At 47.5% G+C, this 15,499-nt stretch overlaps 1 protein-coding gene across 1 annotated transcript in view; it reads left to right on the top strand.

Annotated features, from left to right (window-relative positions):
- The window catches only part of Cimap2 (ciliary microtubule associated protein 2), a 28,374-nt gene extending 20,223 nt beyond the window's left edge, over positions 1-8,151 (top strand). Inside the window, exon 10 of the mRNA XM_075946342.1 lies at positions 7,952-8,151. Within this exon, the coding sequence (XP_075802457.1) occupies positions 7,952-8,024 (73 nt within the window). The 3' untranslated portion in view covers positions 8,025-8,151. The remainder of the gene's footprint in view (positions 1-7,951) is intronic.
- The last annotated feature ends 7,348 nt before the right edge of the window (positions 8,152-15,499 follow it).

The raw sequence follows: 15,499 nt of genomic DNA, 5'->3' as shown, positions 1-15,499 counted from the left end.
TGTGTGCATGTGTGCGTGTATGTATGTGTGTGTGTGCATGCATGCACATGGACAGCCATGTGTGCAAGTGCCAAAACCCTTATATGGAAGTCAAGGACAATTTCAGGTCTCTCTTACCATGTGGGTCCATGAGATTGAATTCAGATCCTCATGCTTAAGAGAAAGTGGCCCATCTCACTGGCCAAAGGCAGCTAATTTTAAACGTAATCAAAGTAGTCAGGCATGTTTTAGGTTTCTCTTCTGAAATATACATGGTAGAACATACTATACAATTCTCATGAAAAAGAATTGGGTTGTAGCATCTTCTTTGCAGTCAAAATATGATTTGCATTCAGATAAGACAAATGAGAGCCGCATGAGGATTGAAGATGTATTTCAAACATGTCTTGTCTGAAAAGACTACTGGGGGTTCCTCTCTAGTCAGAAGATGAATTAGTACAAGGAGCTCAAGAATGGGAGAGCGCATAAAACGTTTATCAGGCTATGCGACACCAAACTAATGTAACCAACAGCAAAAGACAACACAATAATCCAAATACCAAGCAAAGAGGAACTGAAGGCAAAATATTAATCAGAACAAAGATAAATATTTTTGCTTTGTTTGCTTGACAAGTTCTTGCTATGTAACCTATGTAGCCCAGGCTGGCCCAGAACTCACAATCCTTCCACTTAAACCTCCCAAGGACTGAGATTCCTTGAGTGTGCCACCACATGCCACTAGAAGATGAATATTTAGTCATGACAAACATAAAATCCATGAAGAAGTTAGGATAATGACGAACCTTCACATACCTCAAATAGGTGATCAAGTCCCACATTATAATGGGCAATATTTGGAGGCTTCAAATAGACAAATTTACCCTGTTATTTCAGACACTTAAGAGGCATTTATAATAACTGTCTAGGAAAAATCTCAAAAAGGGTTTAAGGTAAAATGTCATTCGTAGAAAAATTTATGTGCATTTTACTAAACATAATATTTTTTTTGTTATTTTTATTTTTTTGGTTTTTCGAGACAGGGTTTCTCTGTGGTTTTGGAGCCTGTCCTGGAACTAGCTCTTGTAGACCAGGCTGGTCTCGAACTCACAGAGATCCGCCTGTCTCTGCCTCCCAAGTGCTGGGGTTAAAGGCGTGTGCCACCACCGCCCGGCTACTAAACATAATATGATAAAGCAAGAACTTAATACCGAAAGGACAGTTCCCCAAACCAGAACGTGGGAGTTGGAAAGCACACTCCTTTTTAAATTACACTTTCCATTAGTGTTCAAACAATGGCCTTAGTTATGGGACTTCACACATATGTGCTATTACCCAGGCTACCACCATCCTTCCCCTGCCTTCTCCTATCCCTTGACTTGTGCTTGTTAAGAAAGTCATCTTCTGGCTGGGTGTGTTTCTAATCTCAGAAGAGGCAGTTAGATCTCTATACACTCAAGGCCAGTCTGGACTACAGAGCAAGTTTCAGGTCAGCCAGGGGCTGCATAGTTGGACCCTGTTTAAAAACAAACAAACAAACAAACAAGCACACCTCTAAACAGCTCTTATGTCTAAGAGAATAAGCAAGTTTGAAGTTTTGAACTGGTTAGAAAATAATTCCAACGAAAACTGTAGCTATAAACCTGTGAAAAACAGTTAGTTGAAGCACCTGGTCCAGGAAGATCCTCAGCTGTGGCTGCTTCCAGTAAGCAGCGGAAGGGGTAGAGACTGGAGGGAGGGCTCTGCCGCTAAGAGCAGGTGAAGCTGCAGATGACCCAGGTTTGGTTCCCAGCCCCCACATTGGGTGGCTTACAACTGTTTGCAACTCCAGGGGTCCTGAGGTCCTCTTCTGGACGCCTTGGGCATCTGCACCCCCAGGTGCATACACTACCACACAAACACACATTTACACTTGATTTAAACAACAAAATAAATCCCTAAAGAAAGCTTGTTGAAGAGATGGTTTTAGTAGTTAGGAACACTTGCTGCTCTTGCAGAGGACCGGGGTTTATTCCCCAGCATCCATGTAGAGTGGCTCACAATCTTCTGTAACCCCAGCTCCAGGGGATCTGGCCTCAACATGCAGCCATATCCATGTACATGTACACCCACGCACACACATGCATGCACACACACACACACACACATTTTTTTTAATTTAAAAATCAACAGCAGGAACAAAGCAGTAAAAATGAATAGAGACTGGACAGGAAAGGGTTCTCACTGAATCCTTATGTTGATACATGCCACTGTTCCAGGGTGGTGGCTGTGGTCCTGTGTGCTTGTGGTTGAAAAATGTGGAAGGCCACAGATGCAGAGGTTGCTGTCGAAACAGCTGGTCTGCCATTTTCTCATCTTTTAGCTCAAGTAAACACAGTTTGACTAGGCGCATGAAGGGATCTGCCAAGTCCTGCTGGAGAGCAAAGACAATGCAGGGAACAGAATGTGTGCCTCTGACTCTGACCTTGTTCATTATTGTCTCTTCCTGGGCCATGGTGGGAGACGTGTCCTTTCCCAGGTGGTGTCTCTAACCTGGGTGTCTCTAGCCTGTGTGAGAGAGGAGCAGAATGAGGGAGGCCTTTGTTTCTCGGTCACCTGCTTCTTCTTGGGCGGGAACCCCTGGGCCTCAGGCTTCCAATCAGGCAACCTCTGACTTAAGTCCTGCCTGGGAAAGAGTGCTTTTCGTTCTACTGTGTGTATAGTGTGTCCTTCATAAGTGTGTTACCTCCACAGCAGACTTCCTTCTGGCTACCTTTCTGGATCTTTTGACTAGGACATTTTGTTTTAGTTTGTTATAGGCCTCCAGACCTTAGTATAACTGACTCCATGATGGAAGTACCATTTAGGCCTTGAAACCCAACATGTAGGCAGCACCACCTGCAAAAACAATAGCAAAGACCAAATCTACCAAAGTCCACAGTTCTGGGAAAATTCCTAAATGTACTGGCCTTGCCTTTTGGTTTCTATAGTTCTGTTTCTTGGTAATAATGCTTACTAACTGAGGTGTGTCAGCCCAGGATGGGATTTTTGTGCTTCTCAGAGTTCACCCTGAGAAAGGTTTGGAACTGTACTTGGGTCCTGAGTACCCAGTCTGTGGTCACTGACTGGCTAATACAGACTCTCCCTGGACTTGAACCTGTGTCTGAGTAGTCTTGTCTCTCCGATACCCCACAACATTTCTGGTTTTGAGACAGAATCTTTCCATGTAGTCCTGACTGGCTTGTAACTAACTATAGTATGTAGACCAGGCTGACTTCAGACTCACAGACATCCACCCACATCTGCCTCAAGGGCTGGAATTAAAGACATGCGACACCACACCCAACCCTTAACTAGGATTTTAAAGCTCTGGTATAATGGTGTACACCTTCAATCCCAGCACTGGGAAGGTGGGTCTCTAAATTTGAGGCCAGCCTGGCCTACATACCAAGCTTCAGGCCATATAAGGCTGCATAGTAAGACACTGTCTCAAAAACAAACAAAAATAAACAAAAGAAGAAACGATGGCCATGCGGAACAACGCCAGCCTGGCATCTCCCTTACTGGCCTAATCCTAAAGCCATTGACTGTACACGGCTGTTTAGTGCTTATCTGGGACACGCCTATGTATCAGCCATAACTCCGTGTAAATACAAAAGCTTCCCTGATTTTCCGGACAATGTCTCTTTATTCTCAGTCTCTTGCACATCCCAGGATGGCGCATGCGTCCCCGTGGTACTGTGACTTCCTCACATGCCCACAGTGAGACTAAACAGAGCGTCTCTGTTCCCAGGCTCCAGCGTCTCGCTGATACCCAGAGGAGAAAGCTCATGAACACTTGTTAAGTGACAAGCTAACACATTCATTAACGAAATGGGTCAGTGTCTTGATAACGCACAAAAGGAATACTTGAGAAGCTTCTGGTTTTATTTGGCAGAAATTTACATTTTTTTGCATGACATTTTATTATGAAAAAATTGAACATGTAGGAAAGTTGATTTTATACTGTACACCTCTACACCCACATCATTTAGATTTGCTACTATGGGCTAGTGAAATGGCTCGTGGGGGACAAGCACTTGATGCCAATACTGGTGACCTGAGTTCGATCCCTAGTGCTCACATGATGGAATTAGACAAGTGACTTCGGGAAGTTTGCCTTTGACATATGATGAATGTCATCACAGCATCCACATGCCTGTACTCTCCTTTACATATAAAATTATTATTGTACAAAATGATCACATTACTAATGTTTTCATGCTCAATGACGGATCTTCTATCACTCTGTCTATTAGACATCTTTAAATGTGTGTCTGTGTATTTTATGTGGATATGCGCACATGGATGCAGTGCCTGGAGAGACCAGAAGAGGGCACTAGAGCTCCTGCAACTGGAGTTAACAGTGGTTATGAGTCACTGGATGTGAGTGCTGGGAGCTAACCTCAACTCCTCTGTAATAATGTACATGTTTTTAACCACTGAGTCTTCTCTTCAGTCCCTCTTAAACATCTTTTATTTTTGATAAATTTAGAGGAATGGCAGCATTAATACACTTCTGCCAAAACACTGAAAATGAGGTATTCTTTCAGAATTTTAGCTTAAAATGCCATTCTTTACCTAAAAATCTCAAATTGCTCATAGTAATAATAAATTATTATATTCTTGGAACATGTTTGCAGTATACAGTTACTTTTCTCATTGCTATAGGAAAGTGCCTGGCAGAAGTGACTTGAGGGAGGAAGGGTTTCTTGTGGCTTGGAGTTGGATGGTGCCACAGCTCTTCTGTGGCAGCGGAAATGTGGGGTGCCTGGTCACACTGTGTCCCCAATCAGGAAGCAGAGAGAGATGAATGCTGATCCCCCTGCCCCATACTTACCTTCCTGAAATTCCTGGACATTTGCATATACTATTTGGTGAGAGTGTTGGGTGTTTGTGTCAGAAAGTGGGGTTCTAGGAAACCCCTCCCTGCCCTTCAACCCTAATCTGAGCCCAGAGAGAATCCCTGGGAATGGTGTATGCTGTGTGTGAGTAACAGTGAGACCTGGGCACAAGAAACTAAGAGCTAAGATACTTGGACTTTGTTCTGTGAGAAGTCACACATTTTCATACAAGTCAGGTTTATTTATTTACTTATTTATATTTTTTATTTACCTTTATTATTTATTTATTTGTATAAGATCTCGCCATGTAGCCTAGGCTAACCAGAACTCACTATGTAGAGCTTCCCATCATAACAATAATGGACTAAACCCCTGAAACCCTAAACCAGTCCCAAATTAAATGTTTTCCTTTATGAGAGTTGTGGTCATGGAGTCTCCTTGCAGCCATAGAAACCCTAACTAAGACAACATTCTCTAGCCCCGAATTTAAAAAATGTATTTGTGCCACAACACAACCTCCGGTGCTTCCTTGGGGGATGGGATCTGTCATTGGTCTGGAGCTTATCCTCTTGGCTAGACTCATTGGCTAGCAAGCCCCAGAGGTTGCTTGTCTTCCTCTCTGCAGTGCTGAGGTTACAAGTGCCCATGCTACACTCCTCCCTTCTTATGTGGGTGCTGGCGGTCACACCCAAGTCACCATGGATGCAATGGCAGGCACTTTGCTCACTGAACCGTCTCCTCAGCTCCTGGTTTCTGAGTTTGACAGATGCATAGAGCTGAGAAACCACAAACCAGGAAGTTCCTCCATGCTGCCTGCATCAATGCGCTATGTGCATGCCAGTGACTAATGTGCTTGCCGTTCCCAAACTGAACCGGCCATGCACGGACGCGTCTTTCCCTGTCATGTTACACGGTGATCTTGAAGTTACCCATGTTGTAGAGGAAGCTTGTTCCTTTGATGCTGAAATGTATCCAGAGTGTGGATGTCTGCCTTTTGTTCACATCTCAACCTTTATGAAAGCTGCCTTAAAGAGCTTATACAACTCTCTGGATAGCCAGGTTTTCACTTCTTTATAGTAACTAGCCCAGAACGGGATTTTCTAAGTCATCTGGTAAGCGCTCATACAGCGGTCTAAGAAAGCCTTTAAGTATTTCGGGGTGCTGTACTCTTTGTATTTCACCAGCAACGTGGGAGGGTTTACTTGCTTCACACTCGGGTTTCGATTTTGTAATGCGGTGCTAGGGGTCGGCCCCTGTGACTTGTGAATGCCAGACAAGCTCTCCAGCCCTGAGCTCCAGCCCGGCCCCACCACATCAGTGTTCATGTCGCATTTTGAATTTTTGTCATCCTAAGTGTTTCACCGTGGTTCGGATTCGCATCTCTCCATGACAGGATGTTGAATTCTTTTTTTTTTTTTTTCACTTCTTCGCTGAAGTATTTCCAAAGCTTTTCATTTGTTTTAAAGAGCAGGCTGCTTACGTTTTTACAATGTCTGGAGAAGTCTCTGTCTTTATTTTTGATTTTTACCTACGTGTCTACGGGTGTGTGCACATTAGTGCAGGTGTGCGCACGAAGACAGGTGCCCACAGGGGCTGGAGGCTTCAGACCACTGGGGAGCTGGAGTTATTCATGATTGTGAGCCTTCCCATGTGCATGCTGGGAACTAAATAAGGATCCTCTGCACTCAGCAGCTGAGCCATCTTTCCGGCCCCCACATTTAGAGAATTCTCTAAATATTATTGGCATCAGTACTTTCTTAGACGTTGCATTTACAAAGACGAGTAAATATTTTCTCCCAGGTGCTCAGAAGGGTTTTAATGGGAAGTAACGCTTGTGTTTTAGGTGGGTAGATGGGGGGGCAGAGACAAAGATTCTGTCTACAAGTCTAGATGAGGGGTGAGGCTATAGGCAGGGGTGCAGAGACATTAGACACAGACCCACCGGGGGCAGGAGAGGCCCCTTACTCTGGTGAGCCTCCTCTCCCTCCTTCATGCTTTGACTAATATCTTTGGCATATCTATTCAGCTCCAGGTCATGACTGAGGGTAAGGAACAGAGGCATGTAACAATCACAGCCCTGTCTCCATGGAGACCTTGCCTGTTTAGTAGGGAAAACAGGCAGTAACTGAGAGTGTGATGCACGTCACAGTGGCTGCTAGCTGCTATTGGTCACAGGTAGCTAGGCGTTCCTATAAGGAAACCGTTTCTAAGTTGCTTGCAAGGTGGAGATCTGAACCTGAGCAGGGGCAGGGTGTTCGACTCCTGGCTCAGTATCTAAATGGTGGAAGGAGCATGGGACTGAGATTGGAAGCTTGGGGATGCTGGGCCTGAGTCCTGGCCCTGATCCTGGCTTTACATGACCTTGTGCTAGCCCTCAGTTTCCCTCTTAGGGCAGGGTTGTGTAATCTTTCAGGTGCTATGGTTTTGTTTGTTTGTTTGATTTTGAAAGGACTCACTCCGTAGCCCAGGCTGTCCTGAAACTCACTGTGTAGCCCAGGCTGACCTCAAAGTGATAGTAATCCCTTTACCTTAGCTTCCCAAGTACTGAGATTCCAGACATGAGCCACTATAGGTAAGTGGCCAATTTTCTTTTCTTTTCTTTCATTTTAGATAGGGTCTCACTGAGTTCAGGCTGGCCTCAAGATAACTGTGTAACTGAGGTTGGCCTTGATTTCCTGACCTTCTCACCTCTTCATCCCAAGTATGGAGATAGCACGTGCCACCTCGTCCAGCTTACTGTTTTTTTTCTGTGCCTGTTTTGCATGTGTATAAAATGTGTGTGTGCACACATGCACATGTGTGTGTAGATGACCATGCACATGTGTTTATACGTGTGTAGAGGCCTCATTGGGTGTTTTCCTCAGTCACTCTCTGCCAGTCTTCGTGTGTTTCCCCTTGGAGTTCATATAAGACATTCTAACTGATGAAATGTATAAGGTAGAGATCCCTCCCTTAGAAAGGGGTCCTTTCTGGAGGTCATGAATCCTGGCCTCTCAATCCGTGTAGGAGTCCCTGTGAAGCACAGCTGACTGTCTCCTGTAGGCCCCCTCCAGGGAAGGGAACTCATTGCCTTGCAGGGGATCGGGCCCATATTTCTCTCTCTCTTTTTACAGGGAACGGATCACACCTTTTACGAAGGGCAAGTGCCCTCCAACTGTGGATTACAATTCGGATCCTACTTCTTAAAGCCACAGAAGAAGGACAGCCTGATGTGACCAGAGGGCCCAAGGCCGGAAGAGAAATCTTGGGATGGGCGGATGGAAAACGAAGCAGGGGTCTTGAAGAGAGGGGAGAGACCAGGAGGGCCATCTTTGCCGCAGCCCTGTGGCCAAAAGTCACAATGTCTGCTGGGACAGCGGGGGGAGGGGGAGGGATAATCTTGTTACAAGAGATGCATTGTCCTAAGTATTCCTTCAGCTGGTGACATGAATTTGGGGGCCAGGCTGCAGGTGGGTGGAAAAGGGGAATGTGAGTGACTCCCTGGAAACCCTTCCGCTGTAAACAGAGCGTGTACCAGGCTCACTGCCGTCCCAGATGGGGAGGGACGGGAGCATTTGCTATGCAGCCCTCTAGGCCCCTGCAGGAACACCCCATCTTCATGGTAGGAATGCTTCTGGAAGCTCAGGGCCTCATGCAAGAAGGAGGCTACTGACTTCCAGGCAGTGTCCAACAAGTGGGGGAGCCTCTGTCCCCAGAGTCAGCACTGTGGGCACACAGGTGGGTGTGGGGGTGAGTGACAACATCCTGAGTGGCTTCCCTCACTGCATCAGTGAGAGTGGGGTAGGGTGGGGGAGAGGGCTGTCCCTAGAGAAGGGGGTGCTGGGACCCGATGGACTCAGCCACAGAACTCACATAATAAAACACATTAGACACTTTCTTCAGAGCAGATTCTGTCTCGACAGTTGTGGGAGAAGAGAAACTGTCTATTCACAGAGATCACAAAAACCTCTATGCAAAACCTGACCCACTGACTCTTCCAACTGCCCTGACAGTTAATTTAGCAAGGCAGCAGGAAATAAGATCCATCTGTCCCGTGAACTTTCCATAGACTAGAAACAGGGCTGCAAACTGGAAATTTAAACCACCACCTGCAATAGCTAGGGAGCCCCCCCTCCCCTGCCCATTGTGGTTAGAACCACACATCATATCATCCAGCTTTTATGTAGGTCCTGGAACTCATATAAAATAAAAAGTAAATCTTTATTAAAAGTTAGAAAATAACTGTAATAAGACTTTTTTTTAAAAAAAGAAGACCACCTTATAAAATGAGTATATTTTTAAAAATATTTTTTTTGCCAGCTATTATATTACCGGCAGTCGCTGACATCATAGAAAAGGTGGACAGCTTTGTAATCCTTGCCTTTGTAGGTGAGAAAACTGGGAAGTTTATTTAAATATTTTGCCCGAGGTAACCAGTGAGCTTGGGTGTTAAGAAAGTCAGGAGTCCTATAGGAGTCCCACCTCTCACAGGCTTTCCTGGAAGTCCCAGGGACAGCACCCCTGCAGGAGCTGCCCTCCTGGGTGGAAGCTGGCATATCAAAATTCCCAGCTTCCCAGAGCTCAGGCAGGACTGAAGTGTGTTTGACACAGGCTTTTGTTTTCCAGGTGTAGGTGGCTCTAGCTGCCGGCAGGGCCAGATAGCTGAGAGCGCTCACTCCTGGCCGCTCACTCCTCCCCACTTTCCTTGTGGTGTTTTCTTGACTGTCCAGTAAACAACCTGTACTCAGGTTCGTAGTTCAGAGTCGGGGTTGGCTTCTAAAGAAGAACATACTACGATGAACACTGACATTTTTCCTGACATCCCACAAGTAGCACGTGTCTCAAATTGTAAACCGCTCCTTTGGGTGTGAAGTCTTTTGCCTTTTCACCTGGACAGGGCTTGAGCAGACACCGAGGGCTGAGGTTTGTATCCTGGGCCCTTCTGAGGCCCTCCAGCAAGCTTTGGAGAGGACAGCACGGAGATGGCCATGAGGCTGGAGCCTAGCTCTGCTCAAAGGAAACGTCTAAACAGCTCCATGCTGACTATATGCTGGGCCTTTCCTAAGTGATTTGGGGAACAAAGAGCTTTATAGCCAGTGGCACATAAACATTTGGTAGCCACCAATTCTAGTTCCATCTCCGAGGACCCGGGTTGAAATCTTGCAAAAGTTGCATCCTGTTCTAGCATCTCTCCCATTGCCCAGCAACTTCCATCACCTGGGTGTGGAATCCGGCCAGGTTGTGGGGGTCCTGAGCAGGGAGAAATTGCCCCCTTCAAGCCGTGCTATCAGACCCCACAATGTGAGTGGACATCACTTGAAGGCAGTCCTAGTGTTAGCATCCAGGCACACCTTGGCCCCTCACCTCATGTCCCTTGGGGACCCGGCAGAGTGCGTACGTGGCAGACAGTATCCTGTCCTTTTAAAAGACAACCCCCCCTCCTCTCTCTCTCTCTCTCTCTCTCTCTCTCTCTCTCTCTCTCTCTCTCTCTCTCTCTCTCCCCTCCTCCCTTCCCCCACTCCCTTTATCTCAATAAAACTCCCCACTTCTGTCTGCACAGAGTGTCTGTCCTTCACCTGCTGTGGGCTCTCACCGTGGCTCAGACCCGTCTGCTGCCAAGGTGCTGCCCCCAAGGTCCCTAGGCACATTCACAGAGGGTGCCCAGCACAAAAAGTTCAGACTAGGCACATTCACAGAGGGTGCCCAGCACAAAGAGTTCAGACTAGGCACATTCACAGAGGGTGCCCAGCACAAAGAGTTCAGACTAGGCACATTCACAGAGGGTGCCCAGCACAAAGAGTTCAGACTAGGCACATGCACAGAGGGTGCCCAGCACAAAGAGTTCAGACTAGGCACATTCACAGAGGGTGCCCAGCACAAAGAGTTCAGACTAGGCACATTCACAGAGGGTGCCCAGCACAAAGAGTTCAGACTAGGCACATTCACAGAGGGTGCCCAGCACAAAGAGTTCAGACTAGGCACATGCACAGAGGGTGCCCAGCACCTTTTCTTTACTAAACACAGAACTGGGTTTTTCTTACCAACTGAAGGTGACAGTTTGGTCACTATTAACACTGCAATGCTTTCTTGGGGACTCCACAGCCTCACTGGGGCCGAAATGCAGGGCCTTAGGCATGCAAAACCAACACTCTCTGTATGCTGGCTAGTTTTTGTTTTCAACTTGACATGAGCTAGTCACCTGAGAAGAGGGAGCCTCAGCTGAGAAAATGCCTCCACAACATCGGGCTGTAGCCAAGCCAGTAGGCATTTTCATAATTAGTGATGTAGGAGGGCCCAGCTCCTTGAGGGTGGAGATACCTCTGGTAGTCCCGAGTTCTAGAAGAAAGCAGGCTGAAGTTGGGTGTGGTGGTACACGCCTTTAATCACAGTGCTTGGGTGTTAGAGACAGGAAGAAAGGGGGGGGGGAGAAGGAGGAGAAGGAGGGAGGGAAGGAGGGAAGGAGGAAGGAGAAAAAGCCAGGCTGGGCCGACCAGAGCAGCACTCTTCTATGGCCTCTGCCTCAGCTCCTGCCTCTGGGGTCCTGCATCAGTGTGGGTTTCTGCCCTGGCTGCTTTAAATGATGTGCTGTTACATGGAAGTGTGAATGAAATTAATTAACCCTCTCCTCCCCAAGTTGCTTTGGGCCATAGTGTTTTGTCACAGCAATAGTAACCCTCACTAAGACTACCACTAAACTATATCCTCAGTCTCAAGACATTTGGATTTTTTGTTTGTTTTGAAATAGTCTTGTTATGTTGCTGGGGTGGCCTCAAACTCACAAGCTTGAGTCCTCTTTAGTACCTTGAGTAGCCAGGATTGGTATGCACCACACCTGGGGTCCCTTTCATTCTGTGTGTGGTCCCCATCATTATGAGCTGCTTAGCAACTGCCCAAACCCAAGCAGGCCTGGCCCCTGCTGCAGTCTTTCTTTACTCTGAAGATGCTGTATCCAGCTTGGCCCTGGGAGTTCCTCTTGCGCCTGTCGCTCAGGCCCTATTGGTCCACTCACTTCCTGGGCCCCTGGGGACTCATCCAGAGACAGGGGATTTAATCAACCTGAGGACAGATGGGGTGTGGAGTGCTAGGAGATTAACAGGGATGCACACCAGAGAGGTAACTGTCCTGGACCTCAGAGCGTAAGGCCACTTCCTGCTGAGCTGGCATTCAGGTGCATGCTGAAGACATCTGATAGGCGGAAAACAGCGGCGTGTTAGGCACAAAACAGGACGGTGTGCTGGTGATAGTTAATTTTATGTGTCCGCACATCTGTGTCACGTGGTACCCAGGCATTTGAGTAAGCATTGCTTGGTCGTTTGCAAAGGTATTTCTGAGTGAGATAAGACAATCTGGTCTTATTTACTGTGGGTAGTTTGGGTCTTGGCCAGCCAGAAGAAGCCTTGAGTGTGGCAGACTGAGTGAGGACACTCCTCCTGCTCAGGGACTGGGGGGGAGGGGGGCACATCCATCCTGTTTTCCCACCTTTGTATTAGAATGGAAGGATTAGTTTCTTCCTGGGCTGTCTAGCTTTCAAACGAAACTGTTTTTCACTTTTCCTGGAGAGAGGCAAAGAAACACCAATTTGCTACAGGTATAGACATTAACAGACCAAACAAACGATTCCATTCAAGCCCACATGAGGACTGAATGAGCCTATCAGGGTTCCTGCCGGAGCACAGTGGAGGGCTATACAGGAGGCTGACTCATAGGCCACAACACCACAGGAAAGTCCTACACTAACAGTGGAACTCTGAAAAGCTGACTGACTGGAATCTCTCCCCCTCACCCCCACAGGAAGTTGGGAGGAGGCAGTGGGGAGTGGTGCCTGGAATCACAGGTTAGGTTCCCTTGATGCCCACCTCTTTCTTTCTTCAAGGGAAGCTAACAGGCCTGATCTTGTTAAGGTCTCTCGGGGCACAAAATCAAGACAGCCAAGGTCAACTCAAGGCTGGAGGACTCAGTTCAAAACAAGCCACACAACTAGTTTTTCCTGGGTCTCTAGACCTTGGGCCAATGCGCGGCCTCCACAGCCTTCTGAGTCAACACCTTGAAATAAGCACCCGTGCTTTCCCCCCTCCCTTCCCTGCCATTCCAGCTGTTTCTCTGACCACACCACCAGCAGAAAGCAAGCTTGTGTTGCAGAGCTTGCCAGGTTCCACAGTGGCATGAGCGACTAGGCAACCCACGGAGCTTAGCGAAGTCCAAGTGTAAGATGTGACAATGGCTTTTCTAGTGCCCCAGCTTGCCATGGTCCCCTCTCCTGTTGCTGTTCATAACTTCCTCCTCTAAAGAGACGGATTTGAATCCTAGGAGTTCCAAGGTCACGCCTGTGAGGCCTTCTGCTTTCAGCTTCCTGCTCAGCAGTGAGCAGCTAAGGCTGGACGCATTCCTCTTACACACTCTGATACTCCTCACACACGTCTTCCTCTTACACACTCTGATAGATACTCCTGCACATGTGGCCCAGTTGACAGCAAGATAAGGCTTCTCTGGCTGCCTCTCCCAGGTCCCAGGGCATGGTCCTTGGCTTCAGGCCCAGAACTAGAACTGGGGCACAGGAAGAAGCAAGCCTGGCCAGAATGAGCACCTAGAGTCTTGTTCAAGCTTACCAGGAAGCTCTGAGCCCAGCTACCACAGGTATCAGCCTAGACAGGAAGTCCCTCACTTAAAAAAATTTTTCCCCTTTGGATCATAGAGTGATGGGCCATGTAGGATTCAGCTGTTTGAGTTCCTGTGTCCCTACATTCTTTCAACATCTCCTCAGAGAATGTGACTCTTGCCAGTGGCCTCCTCAGTCAAGTTCTACAGTGCCTTTGCCTCCCAGACCAGGTCAATCAATGCCTTGCTTAGTTCCTGGGAAGGTCACTCCGCTGTGACTAGTCAGCCTACCGGCAACTGACTTGACCTTTCTTGAGCCTCATTTTCCTCATCTGCGTAATGGGAAAGATGACACCCGGCCCTTGCTGGCTAATTTTATGTCAACTTGACATAGGCTAAAGCTATCTGAAAGAGAGGGAGCCTTAACTCAGTCTCCATAAAAACAAGCTGTAATGATTGATGTGAGAGGGAGGGCCCAGCCCATTGTGGGTAGCACCACCCCTGAGCTGGTGGTCCAGGGTTTTATAAGAAAGCAAGCCATGATGAGCAAGCCAGTAAACAGCATCCCTCCATGGCCTCTGCATCAGTTCCTGCCTCTAGGCTCCTGCCCTGCTTAAATTACTGCCCCCACTGCTTTTGGTGACGACTGTTACATCAGCAGTTCCCAACCTGTGGGTTGCAACCCCCTTGGTGGGAGGAGCATCGAATGATCCTTTTGCAAGTTGCCCAAGACCACTGGAAAACACAGATATTTACATTACAATTCATAACAGTAGCAATATTAGTTATGGAGAATCAACAAAAATCAGTTTATGGTTAGAGGTCACCGCAACATGAAGGCTGCGAACCACTGGAAATGCGAGTAAACCACTCTTTCTCCTTAAGTTGTTCGGGTCATGGTGTTTCATCACAGTAGTAGTAATCCTAACTAAGACTCTTCCCCCTTTGTTACAAGACAGAGAAATAAGTAAGACACCATGTGGTTGCACACTCGTCCAAACGTTAGGTGCTGTTGAGGGCTGAAATGCAAAAGCTCTATTTTAATATAAACCTGGGCTTGGAATATCTTCACAGGTCTCTGTGCCAAACGCTTGGTTCTATTGGGGAGGGTTTAGTAGGAGGCTTTCGGGTCATTGAAGACACACCTGTAAAGGGGACCGAGGGACATCCAACTCCCTCCTCTCTTTTCGTTGCTCCCTGGTTTGTGACTGTTTTCTCTGCCACACTCACCCATTACGGTATGCTGTTCCACCACAGGCCCAGCTGACCATGGAGTGGAAGCTCTGTAAAGGGGAGCTGAAACGAGCTTTTCCTCGTTAGCCCTCGACTAGCTCAGGCACTTCGTTACAGTGAAGGAAAGCTGACCAGCAGAAGGAACGCTGAAGATGTAAAATACGGCCTGGAAAACTGAGGAAGGGGTTTCCTAAGGGAATGATGTTCACCCACCGCACATGTTCTAGTAAAATGCCCATTTTGTGTACATCTGTGCAAAACTTTTTTTTTTTTTTTTTAGAGAGTTAAAACTTGAGTCTCCTGACTCTGGGCATTTAAGCCTCAGAGCTGTGGAGGCAGCTGGGGTGAGCCAAACTGCTCACACAATCGTTACAAATCCAGAGGAGCTCAATCGTAACAAAAGTTTATCACTGTGTCATGCCAGCCCAAAGCGGGTGAGCAGTTCTCTGGTGATGCAGAGACCCCGCCTCTTTCCAGCTCGGGCTCTCCTACCCTTCTGGCATGTGCATCCAGACACTGGGGGGTGTGGGGGAACAGCCAGAGAGGTTGTATTTCTGTTCCCGGTCACTGCAGAAAAATACTTAACCCCCAGGACACACCTGGCTGCAAGGAAGGCTGGTGGTGTGCCCAGGTGAGGGTGGCGTTGTCTTCTGCTGGAGAGCCAGTGGGTTTCTCCAGCTTTTGGATGAGGAAGTCTACCCAGGAGCAATTAGCTTGTCAAAATTAGTTGGTCATAACCAAGTGACAAAGCCAGGACAGTGGCCAGACCTCTGATGGCACGTCTGGTGCCCGAGGACAGTGCCCACCCGACCTGAGCTGCCATCCTCTCTCTTGCCACCACGTCTTCATTGGAA

This window comes from Microtus pennsylvanicus, chromosome 13 (assembly GCF_037038515.1).
Source record: "Microtus pennsylvanicus isolate mMicPen1 chromosome 13, mMicPen1.hap1, whole genome shotgun sequence".
In the NCBI taxonomy this organism is placed as follows: Eukaryota; Metazoa; Chordata; class Mammalia; order Rodentia; family Cricetidae; genus Microtus; species Microtus pennsylvanicus.
Note: the sequence above shows the minus strand (reverse complement) of the source record. Positions and strands in the feature narration are given on the sequence as shown.